This window comes from Vidua chalybeata, chromosome 1 (assembly GCF_026979565.1).
Source record: "Vidua chalybeata isolate OUT-0048 chromosome 1, bVidCha1 merged haplotype, whole genome shotgun sequence".
Classification (NCBI taxonomy): Eukaryota; Metazoa; Chordata; class Aves; order Passeriformes; family Viduidae; genus Vidua; species Vidua chalybeata.
The window spans coordinates 65,101,816-65,124,248 of NC_071530.1; the positions used below are offsets into that span (position 1 = coordinate 65,101,816).

The window sequence follows — 22,433 nt, forward strand, 5'->3', positions numbered from 1 at the left end:
TTTCCTGCGTTTCTCTTGTCATTCCAACTAGTGTCCTTCAAGTACAAGTTATATGCTTCCTTCTCCCTTTTGCCTGAGCAGTGATTCAGGAAGCAAGGATGGTGGAAGACAGATGCACCAATTCTTAAAATGAAGGTCACCAGAAATGGGAAATGACAAAACAAGACATTTTCTCTACTCAAAATCCTTCAAGCAGCTGAAACGCTTTTTTTTCTAAAAGGTTGCAAACAGTTGGCTTTTGATGAAAGTAGTGTTAAAACCCTTCAATAATATTTCAAGTAAGCACAGAATCAATTTCCCCTCAAGCTTCTTTATTTCAGAAGCAGTTCCTTCTCCAAAACATCTCCTGGAAATGACATTTCAACATGTGTACAGCACTGCAATAAAACAGCAACACACCCAGGAACATTTTCCAAGTTCACAGCAAAGTGAGCAGAAGATCAAGGTATTAAAAAAAATGACAAAGGTCTAGTAGAGGAGACAGCCAGCTTGCTCTCTTGCTATCTGCTTTGCTGATTCTCAGAGAGCCCCGTTTGGCTTCTAAAACCTTGACCAGTCTTCTAGAGCATCCCAGCTGCATCCAGCCAAGGAAATGTGCTTGGGAATAGAAAATTATGTTTCTTCCTGGCTTCTTCTGCTGTGAGACTGCTCCTTGTAAGCTGTAAGATACCATCCTCTCAACAGACAGAATCTTGCCATTTAGAAGTTTGCCTGTTCTCCCAGCTTTATAATACTTCACATTTTGTTGAGGGGGCACGGGCCCTGCATGGAAATAAAGGTTTCCACACTTCATGTGAAAACCTTCACTAAGTTTAAGAACATACAGCATACCTTTGACTGTAGCATGAATAACAGTGTGGCAGAGTTTGGTTTCTCTGTCTAAGTCCCTGTATATGGAAATTCAGTGTCTGGAGCGTTTATTTTGTACTTTGGGAGTCTCATCACCTATCAAGGAACTTTCAATAGGATGTTCTGTGGTAACATAATTTGCAGACCTGACATTGAAAACTACTTTGTGCTGGTGGGAACTTCACATCTGTCCAGGAGGAGAATTACTGAGAGAATTAGTATTAGTAGAATTAGAATTACTGAGAATTACTGTGAGAATTAATTTGTTTCTCTTCCTGCTGTGGTACTCTGGTGTCCCCCACAGAGTGTAATCTCTCTGTTTTTCTGAGATTATGCCTAGCCAAAGCCCCTGTTTCATGTTTCACAGTGCACATTCTTTACACCTCCTTAACACACTACCTTCCAGCAGAAGAGGTAGTTCAGATCAAATCCAATGGCTCATCTGGTGCTTCCCATCTGCAAACAGATCACCCTACCTGTGATCTTCTCTACCTGCTCTGGCTACTTTACGAAATACCTAATGATGATCTCATAGAGACCAGCTACGAGGCAAAGGCATGAGATGTCTGCATCAAAACCACAACTCTTACCTTTGTTACCAAGTCAGCACCAAGGCAATGTCAGACTTTGGACCCTTCTGCAGTGTCACTACAGGGATACCAAAACTAAGGTGACCTATAAACATATAAACTCTACAAAACATGAACATCCTTTGACCCTCTGCTTGTCATTGACAATACAGTAACAAAGATGGAGGATGGGGGACTTACACTCAAATATCACAATTTGAGTACTGATGTGCTGAGAGGAGTCATATATAGTGAGCATAACACTGAGGTCCCCCATCAATCAAATTACATACTGTCTCACCTTATGCAATTACCAGGTGTCAGAAAATAATTTTTCCTATTGCCTAAAAGGTTTTTTTGCTCATTGACTGCTGAATTGTATTTTAAAATATTCATCTCTGAATAAATAAGTAGAGCTCTTAGTCTGATAAAGATATGGATACAAAATGTTAGCACTTGGAAATACCAAGAAAAAGGCAAACTTTCAACCTTACATGTCAGCTCAACTCTCTCTTTCTTCCTGTCCTCTCCCAGAGAAGAATCTCCCATTAATTTCAGAGGAAATTTCATCAGATTAGGCCATATGTTTTGACCCTTACCACTTTTGACATTAAAAATAATTGAATCCATTGTTGCAACAAATAAGGGCCTAATAAAATACTTGTATTTGTATCTATTTTTTTATAATTACTGATGTTCTATGCAGGTGGGAAAGCTTGGGTGCGTGCCTGTAAGACACTAATGGGAATGTTTTTTTTCCAAGTGTCACATTTATCAGTGCACTAGAAGAAAATAAGCCAGTATTATGAAGTTTCATGCTGGCTCTCGTTATGCCATCTCACAAGCTTGTCCTTTAATTTATTATAAAGATTAAATATATTTTCTCAATGAGATCAGAGGTACTAGACAAGAGGTCATGGAAATGCTGTCAGAAAAATGCTACTTTTCCATGTGTCAAATCTTTTCTACTACACATCCAAGGTTCAACCAATGCTTCTTAATTGCTGGAAGGTCTTGTAGGGTGCTGGTGGATTCCTGTTCCCCAGGGCTGGGGATGATGGAAACTGTGAGGTTCCAGCTCTCGCACAGTCCAGAAGCAAATCTCTATCCCTGCCTTCTACAGAGTGCCTAGCAAATTTGACATCCTTGTCAATTTTGCTGCAGTTAGTAGCAGGGGAGCTGACAAGAATACCATTTTTGCAGAGCAGCTGTAGGATACTGTTAACTTACTAGAAATAAAAAAAAATTCTTAAAAAAAAAGAGAAAGGTTTTGGATTCAACTGAGATCAAACTCGGTACTGTGACTGACAAATGTTCCTGGAGACTCAGCTTTTAAATTGGTTTTTCAGACACTGAACTTACTCTTACTAGGGGATATATGCTGGCATGTCTGGTAAAACTTCCTATTCCACTGACAAGAGAAAATACATGTTTTCAGTCTGGTTTTAATCACTGTGTACTTTCCAAATATTTTGGTAATGGGGCAAGTCTTAGCAATACTTCTTGTAATGCCCAGAGTGGACTATGGAGCCATATTCCATCCAGGTTCAAACCAGTCAGTCTAACCACAGCAGTATGCAGCTCAGCCTCATCAGCTGGAGCTGCAGAAACCATAAAAATCAACAGTAGGCAAGCTTTGGCAACCCATGGTGCCTCCTGAACAGCCATGGTTATTCTCCTAGTTGTAACCAATAAGGCAGCATGCTGAAACTAGATTCAAAGCAGCTGTCACCACAGAGTCCATATATCCCTAAGAACTAGATGGTTTTCATGGAAATCCTACTACACTACAGTACGGTTATGATTGATGCAGAATATGAAAGACAAGTCTTTCGTTTTGCAGAAAGATGTCATTTTTGGTGACAATAGCTTTTCAGCTGTCAAGTCAAAAAATATGATCATCACTCAGAGTGATACAGCCATCTATTCCAGTTCATTAGTTTTTGGCTGATGAATCAGAAAGCAGCCTAAACAGCACACAGTAAAGAACTCATTCAGGTACAAACTCTGAAAACACTTATTCTGCATTTAAAGTCATTCAAGAATTCACATAGTAAAATGAGATGGCTCACCCCATTATGGGCCACTTTCAGGAGTACAGGATTTGGGGTGCCACAGGTACACCCAAGTAGTGCCTAAAACCTTCCATTGTACAATACAGAGGGCAGAAAAGCAACTGGATTATAACTCAAGTCTCTTCTGACACTTGAAGTAGCAAGATACTGCTTCCCTTCTAGTTCTAGTGAAAACAATAAGAAATCTGGAGTAACTCCATGTTTTCTTACAGATAATCCAGGCTAAAGACTTGCAGAACCAAATGTAGTAATTATTGGCCATCATGAAAGAACAAAGAAAATAAACTTTCTAAATAATATGCATCAATGCCTGCATCTGGGATTCTTGCTCAGACCAATTTACATTATAAACCCACATTTTTTCAGTTTTCCATATTTTTTTTAATAAAAAAGGGTATTGTACTGGAAGTGCAAGAAAGCAATGGTGAAAGGAGGGGTGTGGCAGGAACTGAGATTTGGTTTTCTCAAAAAAACAAGGGACACATAATTTCTGCTCAATGGAATGAATAATTTCTGGTTATACAAATTACTCAACACAATGTCAACTTCTTTATCCTGTATTTTTCTCACTCCTTTATTAGCACTCACAGGAGCTTAAATGTGGTTAAATTGACCACTAGCATTATCTTTTCATACTGCTTTTCCCTTTATTCATAATCCGCTGAATTAATGTTCAAAGATTTCTTCTGGGTAAGGTTCTAGCTCTAGTAGCAGAATCTGAAAATATAGCTTTGGTGAGCTGCTGATTTAATTGTAGTGCACCCAGTGTGTCACTTTGGGGTTTTTAAAGAAAAATTTGGTAACAAAGTTGAAGATCTTCTCTTAGAATCTGATTAATCTCTTCAAGCCAAGCTTCAAGAGTTGAAATACATATAAACTGAGGCTGTATTATAAATTTTCAGCCTTGATGAGCAAGAAGTTCCAGATTAATAAACCGACCCCAACGCAACTGTTACCTGCTGAAGTGTGCTTAAATTTTTCACTCTTCTTCTTCCTCCATTTCCATGGCTTAAAAAGTCTCCCAAGAGTGGCAAATTTGCTCCTTCTTCTGATTGGAGGTGTGTGAGTCCCAGGTACTAGAGAATCTGAACGCATTGCAGCCAGTCTTTCCACCTCTTCAGCTGTAATTTCAGCAAGAAAAAGAGAAAAACACAAGGAAGGTGGGAAGTGAAATAAATGCTTTAATAAGTTATCAGAAAACCACACAGATGGCCAAATTTTTTCATGGACACAGAGAAGAGTAATAAAGAGCAACAAAGTTGTAGTCCTTCTTATTTTAACATTCTTTTATTTTCTTTTAGTGAAATCATTAATCTACTGTAAAGAACAGTAGTAACAAGAAGATTCAATGAGAATATGGGTTATTATGTTATAAAAGTTATGACTTTTAACAAATTGTTCTACATTGCTCAGGACAACTGGCAGTTCAGCCATCAGCCATTCCTGGGGAAGTGTGACAGAGAACGGGAAAGAGAAAGCTCAAGAAAAAGGATGCAATATAATTTAAAAGAAATATTACTTTTTTTTTTATTGCAATGGAAAGAGACATTTAATTTAATTAATATTTATTAAGAGCAAGGACCATGATAAATAATGACCCTTTAGTACCATTACTGTGTCCATTAAAATTGCTTGGATTACATAAAGGGGCTACATTAGGAACCTCCTAGTGAGAGAGAGGGTGCTAAAAAATATCATAGAATCATAGAATTGTTTGGGATAAAAAAGACCTCTAAGATCGGGTCCAACCATTAACCCAGCACTGCCAAGTCCACCCCTGAACAACATCCCCAAGTGCCAGATTTACACATCTTTTAAATCCTTCCAAAGATGGTGACTGCACCACTTCCCTGGAAGCTGTTCCAATGCTTTACAACTGTTTCCATGAAGAAATTTGTCCTAATATGCAACCTAAAAGCTCCCTAGTGCTACTTTCCTAGGCCATTTCCTACCACTGGTTACCTGGGAGAAGAGGCTGACCCCCACCTGGCTACACCCTCCTTTTCGGTCGTTCTAGAGACCTATAAGGTCCCCCCGAGCCTCCTTTTATCCTCAGAATCTCTCCTGGCTCAGATATTCATGATAAGACCTGTGCTCCAGAAACTTTACCAGCCCTTCTCCAGCACCCCAGTGTCTTTCTTGTAGTGCGGGGCTCAAGTCTACTCCCATTTTTCTGCCAACTCACTGCCCTCCAATTCTTATGCTTAGCTTTTAACATTTAAACTTTTAATTTTGGATTTTAATACAGTCCCCACTTAGGGCTGAATTCCCTTGAAGGGGATAGATGTTTTTCACTCAGCTTCTGTTCTTAAGATTTCAGTTATCTGCAACATTTACCCTGTAATACTCATGATAGTCTCATGTAATAGTTTATCATTACATGATAGTTTATCATGTGATAATCATGATAGTCTCAATACTGGAAAAAAAAACAAACAAAGAACTTAAATTACTCTTCCTACCTGATGAGAACAAGAAAAGTGTGGAGATGATCACTTGATATAGTTATATTGCATGGCCCCCCTGTCTCACATTTGTAGGGCAAAATTTATGCTGATAGTTTTGGGAAATAACATCTCTGTCATTAGAGGCACAGAGAAAAGAAAGCCAGGACCACAAAGAAAGCACCAACAGAGGGAAGGTACCAGCAATACGAGAGGTTATCTCTGTGCCACAGCTTCATAGTTCAGTCAGCAGAGAAGCAGGGGTTTTGTGTGTGGTTTGTTGTTGTTTCTTTTTTTTTTTTAAGTTTTTGTTGGTGCTTGTTTTGTTTGGGTTTGTTTTTTGGTTTTTTTTTTTTTTTTTTTTAGGGATACCATTTCCCAGACTTGTGTTGTAACGTGACACTGCCACTAACACTGATTTGAGTGGTCTGCACACACAGTCCAGATCCATAAAGACAGGATGCAGACTGTCTTTGAAGACAACAGCCTGCTCTGAAGACAACAGCCCAGTGTTTCTATTCACCTCTAGTATTTTAAATATTAACCTCAGTCATGAGCTTGAGCTCAGGAACCTCAGCAAGAACACTGCTTTGAAGAGATGATCACGCCCACTCCACACTGACAGAATCACCAGAGATTTTGGCTGGCAAATTCTTATGTATCTCAATGGAAATTTTTTCAAGGCTTTAAGTGAGCCAAATTTAGGTTGGTTTTCATGGGAACAGCCAGAGACGCATTTCTAACACAAAAGAGGTTTCATCATCAGAACTCCAACTGAACTACTATTTGAGTCCCTCAGGTTTTTGCAAGAAGGTTGGTTATTATGTTATTGCTCTCTTGTTTGTTTTGAATGTTAACATGCAACATAATCCTTTTTCCTGTAAAATATCAATGCCAGATACAGCTGCCTGTAACTTTCCAAAGAAGAAAAAGCTAGCCATCAAGATACAGTGAGCCCAGATATTTCAGTGGAAATGTTTAAAAATGGCTATTCTTTGGGGTAATAAAGAGAAAGACAGACCTTTCTGAGAACATCTCTTTTCAATTTAAAGCAGAGGGAATAAAAGATAATCCGGCCAAAGCATTTCATTCTGTTCCAGCTCTTTGTGCCTGACTGCCTGGAGAAATACTTTCTTATCCAAAGAACCCATTACAAGGCTCTGTCCTGTACAGGGGCTGGGACATGCTGTATCAAGGCTGGGAATTGCCTGGTTATGCTGAATAAACCATATGGGTAAAAAGAAGAGGAAGTCAGAAATTTCCTTATACTTTCTGATTTCACTGGAACCTGGTGGGCCTTGAAGACCAGCACAAGGTACAGACCACTGCCTTCCATATGCAGATCCAAAGGAACCACTCCTTTCCCCTTCCTCCATTTTTGAGATGCCTCTAGTTCAAGCATGTAAGATCCCACTGTGTTCCACTGCTGTGATTTTTTTAGAGATGCTGCTAAAAGCAATGGGCTGGTATTGTTTTTGGTGTCTTATTTAGGGGATGCAGGAAGTGGCCTGTTGAGCAAACTGGGAATGACACACTACTGTTGCTGCTGAATTAGGCTTCCTGCTAATAAACCTACAGCCAAAACATATTGAAATTCCTCTTGCTGCTCACCCTCTCTCCTTTTTGCCATTACTGAGCCAAGATCTCTGCTACTCAAGTGCCTCTGTTATGAAATCTCAGAGCTGCAACAACTTCTCTTTGCTAGCTGGTCCTAACTCGTATTGCTGAGGCCATTCCTAAAGAACCAACACCCCTTAAAGACAGTCACCTTTCACAACACAACTCTGTCTCACACCAACTGTTCTCTCACTGCCCCTGGGGAAGCTTTTCCCACTCAGGGTAAATGAGTATGGATTTACAGTCAGGCAAAACTAACAGTGGAGTCAAAAAGATTTTACCCAGAGGGTGGGTTCACTGAAAGCCAAACACAGTGTCAAAACCATTTCCATATTTTGCCTGCTCTTCCCTGAATTTCACACAAAAATCTTTGTCTTACACACAAATCTGTGGCCTCAGAGTCCTGCAATGCCTGGCATCAGTCATGATAGAGTCCCTTCTCCTTCATCCCCTCCAAACACACACACAGTTCCAAGCTAATGCAAGTAACAGCTCTTTTTCTTTCTCATTTGCATTTCTCAGAAAGACATGATTTTTTTCATGAGAAATGCTCTCAATAGCACTGCTAATTCAAAGCATAATAATCACTGGCTAGGAATAAACCACATTAGCATAAAGCCATGACAGTTTTAATACAGCAAGAATAAAAGCACACCACGATGCAAGAAGCAAATGCCAGAATTCTGCGCTCTTCTCTGCTGCTGCATCTTTTGCTCAAGTTGGCCGGGTTTCTCTGCCTTTTTGGCTCATAATAACTATTGACTGGCTGTGGGCTGTGACACCCACTGCTGACAGCAGGCTCCGTAGGCTGATTTCACACCTTTACTGTTCCCAAAAAAGCTGGTACTTGCAGGAATGGAAAGTAACCCAGACCTTGCACTCTTTTTTTTTTTTTTTTTTTTTGTCTTCAAAGAGGAAAGCAGTCCCAGCAGTCCCAGCCTGATCAGTCTGCTGAACTGGGAGAGGGAACTGCCGTGTGCATTAGTACCTGTAGTCAAACTGCAGAGATCTCATCTTGACGCTGGTGCCACAAACACGATGTTTACGGGTCACAGGTGCTGCTGATACTCAGTGCTTTTGGGAACTTGTTCTGATTTTTTTCCAGGATATGAGAGATCTTTCTGAGACACAAAGAAATACTGGGACCTGCACTTATGGCAAGAGGGCTATGCACTCCCCTCCCACTTTCTTCTGTCCAAGCTGTCATTTTAGAGCTAGCAATGGGGAAACTAAACCTGAGAGTTTTTCATAGGCTGTTTGGCTGTGAGACAGCTCTCAAGATTTTACTGTAGTTCTTAATACTCCTGAAATTCATATAGATTTTATATAGGGCTTAAGAAAGACTTGGAGTTTTAATGAAAAAAACCCACCACAAACTGAAGTACTTTGCATCCAAGTAATATAAAAAAAATAAATTACATGTTTGAAATATATTAGAAAGAAAAGAAGAGGCTAGGCCATCTTGAACCTGTTCTGTATGATCTAATGATTTTCCCACATCTTTCAGTAAGGTGTTGATTTCCAGAAAGTCCAGTAAGAGACAACACAGGGGTTGCTTACTTTTTGGATTTGAGAAGCAAAGCATGCAGATCAAAAACCCTCCCACAGACAACATAACTTATGAAGTTTTCATGGAGAATGACAGCCAGTTTTGTCATTCCCACCACTGTCTGGGAATCACTTAATCTATTAATGTTGCTGATATATAATACCATAATATCCAGCTTCCATTTTAGAGAAAAAAACCACTATTACAGCATTTGGGTACAAAGAGCAATTTCATTGCTGAAGGCTGAAGCCCACCCATCCCACTGGTGGTCTTTAATATTACCTTCCTCACTGGTAATCACACCAAGTTCTCTCTTAGACCTTTTCTTAACACTCATTTTTCATAATCAGACACATGATTATCTTAATCAAAAGGAAATTTACTTCACAAAGTTATATTTTAATTCTTCCCAGGAAACTCCAGTAGCTACTTTGTGCTTTCTGTTACATTTATCAAATCTGTAGTAACAGGCTGAAAATTATCTTGGCCCTAAAGATGCAATTAACTAAATGTGTCATATTATTCAATGACAAGAACTCTATATAAATAAAACCCCCTAACATAATGCTCCTCATTGCTAATCCACATCCAACCAGTCTTTATTCTGCAGATAAGTTTCCAACAAACTCCTGTTGCAAGGTTTCTTTTGAACTTGCACACCAAATATCCTTCACTTCAGACTGCATGGACCTTATTCTAGCAGCTTTGTTCAACACAAGATGCAGACACACCATATGTCTTTTTGAAATGACAGGAAACCTGAATAACTCCTCTAATTGCTGAGCACTTATGTCTACTCTTTACCCAAATGGGAACACTTTCAATTAAAAAAACACCTTGTTTTTCTTTCAGGAAAATGGTTTATTTTCTGCTCTTCTATTATCTTATGTTCAGTTGTTTCCCTTTAATTTCCTTTTGCACCTGGAATTAATTTCCATCAGCCTTGCCTTTACTATGTGAATTACCCATTTAAACTTTTCCTAACTTCACAGGTTTGCTTTCCAATGAAAGACAAGGCATGCCACGCTGCAGCCTAAATGCAGTCTTGCCAAATGAGGATGATTACCTATCTGGTGGAGAACAGCTCCCACTGGAACTATGCATTTGCAGTGGCAGTGAGCTGGCATAGTGATTTTATGAGCCATGAAGAGCCTGTCACTAGCTTTCCTCTGCATGCTAAGCAGCACTCACATGTTCCAAACCCCTGCCAGTTATTCCTGCTCCCCAGGTGTGCAGCACTTCGCACTGTGTCCATGAATGGAGCCTCTCATCTCTAAACCTTGCCTGCTTCAGCACAGGTACCACACCATGGTACAGCTCTACTCTCAACTACAATCTCTCTATCACAGTCTATTTATTTCTCTTGTTGGCACAGAAGTGCAGAGAATAGTTTTGGAAGCCTAATCCCTCTACAACCCTGCTTTTGACTCATCCCCATTTTGATATAAAATGTAAATTATTCATGCTGATTGCTGATCTGAAAGCCACTTTTTTAACCTCTGCAAACTACACTGCACTAAATGCATCACCCTCAACATGTCTTTATAGATATGAATTCTCTCAAAACACCAAGTATTTTCTGTATACTTGGCAGTATACAAGATAGCACATAAGATTTTCACTTGCAACAAAAACAACTTTATCAGGTTATGTCACCAATAGCTATATAATCTCTTGCTATAAACCTGTAACTATAGAAAATAACAATTTTTAGATTGCTTTGATATCAACTGTTTTGTGTATCCTTTATTGCTCTTATTACTCACTAGGTTTTCCATTTTTATGCATTTATTTCATATAGATTCAAGATTAAATCAAATAAATAGTACTGTAGCTCATCACTGTCATGTGCCCAGACACTGGAGCAGACACCACAGCTCTATCCTGGGCATCACACACAATGTCTGGAGACTCAGCAGCTCCAAGATAGGACTCGGTGCAGTTACTATAAGTGGAACACATCCAAAAACCAACCAAGAGAAAAACAGGGCCAGCAAAAGCAGAAGAGATCTCACACTGTTCTTGGGGCTACCATTCCATAGGTACCAGGAATTGCTCCAGTAAAAAACTTCAGCTTGAAAGGAAGGGATATTTTACCTTCCTAACTGACAAGCAGGGAGGAGATGCACAGTTTGCACTTTTAAGAAAGCAGAGGAAGTAAAATGAGATACAAGGACTTTTCTGTTAGAGCAGGCAGAGAACTTATTTGTGAGAAAGGAGAATCATGGGGTCACTTTCATCTTCCCCTTGAAAAGGCTTAAGCCCCTATCTCTGATTTTCCTGGGGAACGTTACTACTCTTCGTACCATGATGGATGAAGAAACACATCTATCCTACTAAAACTATTATTTTAAAGAATTCAAGACCTACTGGGTTTGAAAGCATTAGTGATAGTTAGGGCACTGATCTGCCAGCACAAACACCCTTCTTCCAAAACTATTCCTGAGCTTTACTGTGGGTTCTTTACTGCTTCACTTATGTATTGAAAGAAACTACTGTTCACAGCTGTGATTTGTTGAGAGCCTGATCCAGTCCAGTTCTGTACAAAGGAGAATAAAGAGGAGTGAAGACGCTGCTTCTCACTGCCCCTTTTTTTTTTTGCTTCTGGTAGGGGATCTTCTGTTTGAGGTATGAGGAGAGAGATGAGAGAGGTGTGGTGCTGTCTCCTACATCCTTTCCCCAGAAAGCAAAAGCAGGAGAGTATGGATGGTAGATGGAGCCCTGTTAGCAGAGCTTGCTGGGCATCCAGGGAGAGGGATCCATGTTTCACCCTGTGAAGAGCTGCCATAAAAATCTCATGTTCTGGTGTAAATGTCAGCTACAAGCAGAATTTCCCATCTGTGGCATTGACTCCAAGGTAATCACACTGCCACACTAAAAGCTCACCTGGCAGAGAGCATCAGAAGAATACTACTCTTCAAACCTCCTTTAAAGGTATTTTGCCAAGAAGGAGATTAAATCTCACATCACCAAAAAATTCAGAGGAGAAAGCTGAGCACAAGTAACACTCACAGAACTACTGCAATTCCAGGCTCTAACTTTATGTAAAACAAATGAAATGCTATGAGGCAAAACAGTTGCAGTGGGGTTTGTGACTCTTACCTCATAAGTGGGCATCAACCACTGGAACATCATTAACTCCTCCAATACATGTTGAGTTGGTTTGGGCTGGGATAAAGTTAATTTTCTTCATAGAAGCTAGGTTTTAGATTTGTTATCAACACTGAGAACAGCAAACCCTGACTGACCCAAGGGGTATTCCAGACCATAGAGTGTCATGCTCAGCATATAAAACTGGGAGAAGAGCAAGAAAGGGGGAGATGTTTGGAGTGGTGGTGTTTGTCTTCCCAAGTCATCGTGATAGGGCTCCCTTTTCTGGGGATTGCTGAACACTTTCCTGTCCATGGGAAGTAGCAAAGGTATTCTTTTTTCTGCTTTGCATCTGCACGCAGCTTCTGCTTTACCCATTTAACTGCCTTGATCTCAAATCACAAGTTTTCTCACTCTTCCACTTCTCTCTCCCTCATCCTGCTGGAAAAGAGTGAGTGAGCGACTGTCTGGGGCTTAGTTGATGACTGGGGTGAAACCATGACACATGTGGACAGAACTAGGCACCATGGCTCAGGAATCCTAGATGGATCCCTGCAGACACTTGGGTTGTTAAGCTATCTGATTAGTCTTTCAGTCATCCCAAGCTTATAAACTAGAGTTAAGTCTCACCCATCATAGCTCAAGTTTTTCCTGAAAGCCAAAGCTAAGGGCAACAGAAGATGTCTTCCTTCCAGCAAATCTTTACCCATTCAACAAGAAAAAATGGAAATTGAAGCCCAGGTACCTTCAATTCCTAAATATATCCTGGTGAAGAAACAGTGCACAGCATTTTTTCCTATGCTTGTTTCAGCTTGCTAGTGATTGAAACTGTCTTCTTGAAGGAGCTGGTAATGATTATATTTTCATTGTTGGATTTCTCTCTTAAACCAGCCTGAATTACAAATTCTACTTAGCTGCAAAACACAAAGCAATCCAAGAAAAGGATCAAGTCCACGAAAGCCCATGGGTTGCTCACATTTTGCTAGGCTTCTCTTAGTGGGTGACAATTTTCCTAATCACCATGTGGACAGAGGAAGACACAGTTGCTCACATAGCAGAGCACCTTGGCTCTATCAGCCCTCACTGGGAATCAGAAAAGTTCTCCATCCTTCCAAAAATAAACCACTAGTGCAAAAGGCTAGCTGTTTATTTTGAGAAATCCCAGAAAAAAAAAATGAATAGTTCTAAATTTCTTAGGGGATTTCTGGTGGACTAAACAATTTCTGATCTTTTTTTTTTTTGTGTTCTTGGAAGTAGGCATATCCAATATTTTATTTTCCTAAAAATGTGTGCTTTAGAAGGCACATCTTTATATTTTTCAGAAAATTGAGAGAGGCATGTCCTCTTATTAAAGGTAATCCTATTCAGAAAAAGGCATTGCAAACATTAAACTTCCTAAATACAATGGTACCATCTCACCACTATCATCATAAAGATAAAAAATTGAGTTTTTAATTACTGCAATGGTTGGGAGAAGAGGAAAGAAACAACCTCATTTAAGAGCTAGAAAGTTCAAACCATTCCCTTGTAAACTCTGTATTCCTTCCCTTAGGAAAAAGAAACTCTGTTTCTGCTCTTTAAAGAAGTTGATATGAAGTTGGCCAAGAGGAAAGGAGTAATTATACCAAATGGCACATTGATAATGAGCCTAAATACGAGCTTTAAAACCTCCCTCAGTAACAGCCTAGCAAAAAAATGTGTTTCGTATGTTCTCTGAAAGGAGACAATCTGTATCCATGTTCAGGAATTTACAATAAGTACTAAATACTTTTGCTTTGAGTACCTAAGTGCAGCAGTACCTATGGTTATAATGAGAACTTTTTTGTTTATTCAAATGACACTTAGTTTAGGCCCTTATAGTAGAGGCTTGAGTTTTAAAGATGAATAGTCAAATGGGACAAAAATATCCACTATTCCTTTAAGGTCATGAATAAAGCATGGAAAGTTGTTGGCTAAAACACACTAAGTTTTTCTGTATGTTTTTTATAGTTATGATTTCACTTTTTTTCCACCATCTTTTTTAGCATAAAGTTCTAGGGTGTTTCATGGTTGCTGAGCTCTGCAGGATATTGCTCTTGCTCAATACATTTATAGGAAACTCTCTAGTTTCTAAAAAGCTGCTGCTACCTTGAAAAAAAAAGGTGGTGCCCATCAGGTAATCAAATTGGTATATCTACCTAAGAAATGTTATAGTCAAAGGAAGGACCTATGCACGTAGCTTCAAGCTCATGAATTATTCCAAGTCCAGCACTCAGAAACAGCTCAAAAAATGAGAATGGGTTTAGATCAGAGCTAAGGAAAAGATACTACAGGGAACCAAGAAAACACTATCATTGAAAAAGCTCTGAAATAATGCTAGCAGAAAGAAATTAGTGAAATCCTGATTGTAGCACAGTGAACGACAAAGGTCACAAGGAGTCAAACTACTTTACCCAAACTATCTAGTGACTGGCCAAAGCTGCTAAAGGGTCCTTTCCAGAATGCTAAAATTTACCTTAAAGAAATCGGCAGAGAAGAAGACATTAGGACATGGTGTGTGACGAGTGCCTTCCACTATATTGATGGGAATGATGCCTTTCTGTGGTGTTTGAGAGAGGAACCAGTGGCATGTTGTGAGCTGCAAATGGAAGCAAAGCATTCAGCACTACACTGGGATGTGCCTATACAGAGTCACTTGGCCATGAAATTGGCAGCAAAGTTCATTTTCCACATCATGAAGGTAACTGTGATAGGCATCTGCAGAATGTTTTATTTCAATTCAGAAGAAGGATGAAATTCAATCAAACTCTGACATTTCTTACAATTTAAACAAAGGGATCTCTTTTCACCCCTTCACTGCTGGTATTGGACAAAGCAACAAACTAATGAAATCTGTTTTGCCTACATGCTGAAAGTTTCCTTTCAAAATCATCAAGATTCTGCTACCAAGCAGATGATTAAAAAAACCCAAAAAAACCACCAAACCAAAACAACAAACCACAAGTACAACATAAGTCTTTCTGAGCATTTCTTGGCAACGAAAGAAATGCTTTTTCTATATAATCTGTGGGGAACAGGTTCTCTTTTAGGAGAAGTATGTACATGATGTCCTAAAAGAAAAACAAATCCCTTTCTGTCAAGTCAAATGTTATATGCTCTTCCAACTGAGCTGGCGTATTTGCCCCACAAACCTAATATTCAAAAATCTCTTTAGTTAAACAGCATTTTTGTTTGAATTCACAAGTCAGAGACTGTCTTGAACCATGACATCTGGCTGAGTACACCAAGTTTTAGAAGGCTTATGGTGGTGTTCAGATTGAAAAATTTCCCAAGCATTTAGTTAAAAAGGGAGGAAACAAGAAACAAGGTATGTGACTGTAGGTACTAACACACAAACATATAAAAATGGAACCTGGTATACATGTCATAATAATGCAAAAATCTGAACTAAATTAATCATAGCAAGTGAAGAACACCATTTGCTTGGTAAGTACAGGGAACTAGCTCAGAGCTGCTGAATTCTACAAGTAATGCCTATCTTGACATAGGTCTGTATTTTTAAAAAATTCATTTATCTCACGGGGCCCAATGGCCAAATAAAGCTGACAAAATGAAAACCAAATGAAAACAACCCCAAAGAAAAAGATAACTAAAGTGTCCTTCTTGAGCCTCTATGCAATGCCAGCAAATGTATTAATAAACTGATGTCTGTCTTGCTGTTTAGTGAACTGCCTGTTCTGCCAACTTGAGATGAATAAGAGAAAGAAACACCAGTTCACTGGAACTACACAATCTCCCTATTTTCTTTTAGGCTCATGGATTTCTATGCTCAGCACGAGCACATTGAGTTCACAAGGAAAATGGCATTTGACTCAGATGACAAAAACACATAGAAAAGCAAACGCATGTTCGTAACAAGAGTCAAATAATATAGGGGAAATGCTGTCCTTTTTTAAATGAGACACACAAGAAAGAAAGAAGAAAGCACCTTCTGTGTTCTAGCTTCCAAATGCATATGACTTACGGGGTGGACTTTGAAGGAGAGGAAGCTGAGCCTCATGAGTCCCTCCTTTCTTTACCATTTAGGTATCATGCCTAATTCTCTTCAATGCATGCTAGAAGAGCCCAAGTTTGCCAGCTGCAGAGAGCAGACAGTCAGAAACTGCTCTTCTCTATTCAGATGCTGGAGCAGGCAGCACATTCTGTCTTAAGTGCCATGGCAGATCGCTGGAAGACAACTTATCCTCATGACTATAAACTCACAGACAATTATTTTGGGGCTGTGAATATTAATGAAAGCTTTGCTCATCTCACTCTTCTACTTCTCAACAGGGTGCAATTCAGATTCAAATAGGCAAAGTTCCACACAAGTCTCTGCACCTGGCTTTCCATTCAGGGTGAACCCAAATTTCAAAACTATTCATCCAATAACACCAGTGTGCTAGCATTAGGAAAGCATCCTGTTTTGCTGGTGTATAGGAGGAGAGGGATGAGGTTTTTCAAATTCTGGTTTCACTTCTGGTTCAAATAGTTTCCACTGTCCGTCCATCCATCCATCCATCCATCCATCCATCCATCCATCCATCCATCCATCCATCCACATGTCTGTGCATCTACACCCACATGTCTGTGCACCTACACTGCTGACTGTTCAGTCTGTGCATCTGAATTTTTATCAGTGTTGATATTTTAAGCAGCTTGATAAGTAAAATGGGAAAGATAAGATTCTATAAATCACTAAAGCAGCATGACACACATACCCTTTATATGAGTTCAATTTCAGATGATACAGAAGAAATAACATTTCTATATTTTATTTATTTACTTATTTTACCAAAAGCAAGGTTGATAAAGTCTCCATGTTAAAAATAACATTGGAGCTGCACACATACAGTTTCAGATAGTATAGGAATATTGGAAACGTCAAAATAACTGCAGCCAATGCATGGGGTAAAGAGAGATAAAGCTGGTGCCATAATCCTTATGACATGGCTGCTGAGATTAGAGACCATGTCTACAGGCCCTATGGATGTGAATATATGGATCATCAATACTTTGGAGAAACTTGCTAATACATAGACTGTGGATGCAATAGACCACAGTGGCATTTCCAGGCCTGGCTCATTTGTCAGAATGTAGTTAATGAGTATATTAATTATTTATCCTAAGATCTCCAATGCATTCAAGTCTGCTTACCAACATTTCCATCTGTTTATTCTTGAATCTGTACTAAAAGGATAACTAACACCAAGATAACACTAATTGTGTTGCAGCTGAACACCCCTTAGCCTACAACTGAAGATAAAAAGTAGTCATCAAAATTTCTAAAAAAACTTAGATGTGGCAGCAGCTCTCTGGCCACAGAGAGAAACAGAAAACTTTCCCAGGCATCATTCTGGGAAAGGCTGTGAGAAGATAGAGAAAAGAATGAGAAACAATTCTTATATTAACTTGCTGCACCTGGTATTGTAAAGATGTGGAATGTATTATGGAGATTTGTTTACCAAAGGATGGTTTCTTAATTAGCCAATGGTGATGGTGTTTTGATTGGAGGACCAATTAGGTCCACCTGTAGCAAACTAGGGTATAAAATATGGGTTTCTTAATAAAAATGATCAGCCTTCTGTAAATGTCTTGAGAATCTATGTAACTTATTACCTGGCTGGGGACCCAGTGTGCTGACACTTAGACTCCTGTTTCTTGCCATGACTTGATAGTCTCAGTATTTCCATCATTACACTTCTGTGCTTCCAGAAGGTTTAAAATACCAGTAGTCTCTGTTTTTTTTCAAACAGATAATCAACTTCTCTTAGGAGGCAAGGTGAAATAAAAATCATTCTCTGCTACCTAAATCTCCCAAGATAAATTAACCAATTGGATCCATTTTAATTTTATTCCCTGCACTTCTATTGCATGAAGCCATTAGACTAATGGCCTGAAAGATGTCATGCAAAAGATGACAGAGTGCAAGATCCATCTCCTAAGTAGTGATGGGGAGAGTGTCGACTGAACTGCAGCACTAAACCTGTCATCCTAGCCTTGGGCTGCACAGCTCAGCGCAGGAGGAAGGAAAGGGAAGATTTGAAGAATGCCTTACATCCTTTTCAAAATGACCCAATCAATATATACGCTGGACTCTCCCTGCACAAGAGGCTGTACATCCTAAATTGCAACCCTTGGGATTTGGGGATCCAGTAAGTCATGGAGACTGAACATTTCTCCTGGTTAGGGGCAAAGAAATGGGCACAGTAATAACAAAGTTACACAAACCAAGTGCTTGAAGCCTGCAGGTCTCTTGCCCTAGTTTATGACCTGACTAGCACACTATAAATCATAAATATGCAGAAACCTGCCCTCCTCTTCTCTTTGGACATTTTGGACACAATTTTATTTTTGGGGAAGGGGCATTGGGGAAGGCTGGGGAAATGTTTGTCTTTTATTCCTGAGTTGTATCTTTAGACTTTAAAAATTTCCACTGTCTATGCAGAGGAAATATGCAGAGGCTGCCAGTCAGGTCTGGCCATCTCTCATTTGTGGTTTCTCTCACTTGGGATGCAGAGCTTCCTTTCAGGGAGGAACACTGCTTCTCCATGAGAGCTCTTTCAACAGCACAGCTTAATGTTGGCTACGGGCACTGTGATTTTGGGCATGTTTCAGGCAGGGTAGCCTGCACATTACCAAGCCAGAATCTATGTCTAGCGGTCCCAAAGAAGCTGCAGCAGGTGATTTTATAGCGGCCAATTTTATCTTTGATTTAAATTATATAATGTGCTCATTGTTTCTCAGAGCAACAGAAATAACTCATCTTTTGAATCTAATAGTCTCATTCAAAGGCATAGACTCTGCTAGATTTGCCTCATCTTCAGTAAGCTCAACCCAAAGCCAGAAAAGTCAGTGAGAGATGACAATGACATGATCAAACATTATCTTAGTCCTCTCCATCCAATCCTTTCTGAGACAAGGAGACTAAAAGCAACAGACCAGTGAAGATTCATGTTACTTCACAAGAGCAAAAAACCAGCAAGAGGACAGTTTTCCACCTCACAGGGATGGCAAGAACATAATTGTTTTCTGAGAAGCGTGCAAATCAAAGTCACAAAGGAGAAACAAGGCCTCCAAGTGTGTCCCAACTTCACCCCTTTGCAGCTTTGCTGCATTCATTTAGGTAATGGGCAAACATCACAGTACCCTCCAGTTTTTAAGAAAGCCACTGAAACACACAGACAAAGCTGGCTTAACCACTACACTTGGGTGCTGCCCTTCAGTTATACCAGTCCCCTGATGCTGGGGTTTGGCTAATGGATTTGGGACGGTGTGTGAGACCTGGCGTGATCCATTAAAGAGACTACAAATATATCCAATTAATCTTATACATCCTGGCAGACTGTTAGCAAGATGGTACTGCAGATACTTATACTGTGCTCTTGAAATTAGATTCTGGCTTATTGTGAGCTGAATAAGGTGTCAACAACAGGAAGTCAAATTTGGTATTGTCTGATTACAAACAAGAAGACCTTATAAGATAAAAAGGAATAGCCATGTATTTACTACCAGTCACTGAAATAATCAAGACATAAAATCTTACAATACAAAAACTGATGTAGAAAGCCTACCTCCTCTGCTGAGGGAGCAGAAATGAATGAAAATGTCATAAATACAACTGTATACGCAAAGGATAGGTTTTGCTCATCAGTCAAGGAGCCCATAAATGAACTCTGCTGCTTTTAATGATATGATATATAAAGAAAAGAAAAGCCAAAAAAAAAAAAAAAAAAAAAAAAAAGAGAAAAAAGGAAGGGACATCACATGGCAGAATACTCAGTCTTCTGATCTCTTCCCCCCATACCCAATATTTCTCTGCTGTTTAGTTTTGACAGGCAGTGACAATATTAATGAATAAAATTCCAATAATGGTTGTAAAGTGAAGTACTTCCATATATTTTATTTTCTTCTAAAGAATTGCAAGTCTCAAAACACTAAGAAGCCAAATGAGCAAATCACTCTCTAAGAGAAACATCTCTAAGCAAGTAAGAGAAGAAGAAAAGACAAAACAGAGAAATGGAATCCAGCAGCCCACCTGGGCAGGGATCAAAAAATAAAATAGGACATAGGGGTGGTGGATGTAAAAAAAGGCACAGAAAGCCAAACTTATTCAGCCAGGTTGATACTAGGTGGTTTGAAGTGCTCTGGTAATAACAGTGTGCAACAAGAACATACCCCTCCATGACCTATGACACCAACCACATCTTGCCCCTTTTCTACAAACTGCCTCCATACTTTACACATGGAAAATCTGTGGCCTTTTATGGTTTATCAAATAGTTCTGTATTACATTTCTGATGTATGTAACCTGATACAGAAGAATCAAAACCAGGCATATAAATCAGGATGGGAACAAATACTGAGAGCATGTCATTACTGTTAAATACAGGAAAACCACTGTATTGCTTTCATCATACTTGATGACATTTTAACTGCTTTTTTGAAATTCCCACAAGGAAATTATTTTTTATTGCTTGGTGTTGCCCCAGTCTTTGCATTTAAGAAGCTTACCTATACCTAGACTATAAACTTGGTTCTCAGAGAGAAAGCAGGATGGTAAAATGTTATCAAAAGATGACAACTTACAGCATTGGAAAAGGGAGAAAACAATAAAAGGAGACAGAACTGAAACAGACAAGCTGTCTGTTCTCTAAAGACCCAAAGAACTGAGATATCCTCTTATCCGTGTCATGTCAGCAATGTGCAATAAAAATGAGGGGGTGCTGAGCCATCGTGACCAATTCCATTCATCTTTGTTGGTTTTGTTCCTAAAACTCCTCAAATCAATGACACAGATACACAGAGTTCCCAGGAGAGGTGGCAAACATTTTCCCCATAAGGACACAGGAGTTTCCACTGAAAAACAAAGAACTTAGTCATCTGCTTGCATAAGCTTGACCCAATCTTGTGTACACTTTCTCTCCTCATACTATCTAATTTACCAATGTGAAGAACTTGCTTACTACCTATAGTTTTCCTACAGTTTCTGTTAATAATGTAAATTATATTGCAATTTTGGACAGGACATCTTCCAAGGCACTTCAAAGTAAGCCTCGAGCTCTGCTGGGTGACAGCCCATGCAAACTTGGGCCGTGAATTTCCTATTGCCAGCACTGTGTCACCTGGAATGGTACACAACTGTCTTATTTTGTGGCCAGCAGCTTTTGCTACAGGCAGTTTAACAGGATGAGAGTTACAGAGATGCATGTGAGCAGTTAATGACCTGCTCCAGGCTTCATGATATTTCTTCAGCTTTATTTTGGGACATAAATGTCACTTCCTCTCTTCCCTCATCTCTTTTCTTCAGCTGCAGACTAGTCAACTGAAAGAATTGCCAGTGTTTAAGGAAAGTCTCACATCTCACAGGTCAGCCAATCACATTTGCTAGCCTTGGCAAATGTGTAAGCCAGGGGGACAGCCCTTTACAGCCTAAATGGACCTTTTTGTTCCTCTTCTCTTCCTCCCCACTCTCCTCCCTGCCTGCAGACAATGCCCATCTGCAGCAGCACTAACAGATCCCTGTTAGTTTCTGATCTCAGGTCAAACCCACAGGTTACTGATGAGTTTTTGTTAGTCCCCAGTGTGCAAGACAAAGTGATGGGAGCAGAGGACTAGGACTTTGTCCCCTCTGCTCCTTGGTAAAGGAAAGGTAAAGGATCATGTCCTGGCAGCCTTGGGCTTTTGCTATTTGGAAGTTACCATGAGTAGGCATCACACCTTCCTCCTAGAAGGCACATTTATTCTCATCTTGCAAAACACCAAGGGCTTGTATCTTCCAGAGCAGAAAGTAATGCTAGTGGAAACAAAGTGGGCCATCCAGCTCACCAGCAGCCTGTTGGGATGTGGAGCATCTTTGCTTGATCTCATCAACTTTCTCTAGCAAAGCACCATATTCAGCCAAATCAAATACTATGGAGTTCAACTGACAAAAATAAACCAATTTGGTTCTATGATCTGTTCTGCAAAGGAGACATAGTTCACTCTGCAGTGAAATGAAGCCCATGCCTTTCCTCCTCTGCCTCCTTCTTTAGGGTAACTATCCCTGAGGGACTAAAGACACACATTGCATAATTATATCAGCCGTCCAAACCTTAAACATATTTTTCAGCTTCCCACACTTCACAACAGGACCAGGTACACATTTTTTTTTACCTTCTTTTCCATTCTGTGTAGTCTAATGTTTCACTCCAAAATATTTTACAATTTTTGACAGGTACCA

The 22,433-nt window shown here is 39.6% G+C and overlaps 1 protein-coding gene across 3 annotated transcripts in view; it reads right to left on the reverse strand.

Moving 5' to 3' along the window:
• PHACTR1 (phosphatase and actin regulator 1) overlaps positions 1-22,433 on the reverse strand; it is a 300,892-nt gene that overhangs the window by 117,927 nt on the left and 160,532 nt on the right. For all 3 annotated transcript variants that reach the window (XM_053945908.1, XM_053945894.1, XM_053945900.1), the window contains one exon: positions 4,450-4,614. In XM_053945908.1, coding sequence (XP_053801883.1) covers positions 4,450-4,614 — 165 coding nt within the window. The remainder of the gene's footprint in view (positions 1-4,449; positions 4,615-22,433) is intronic.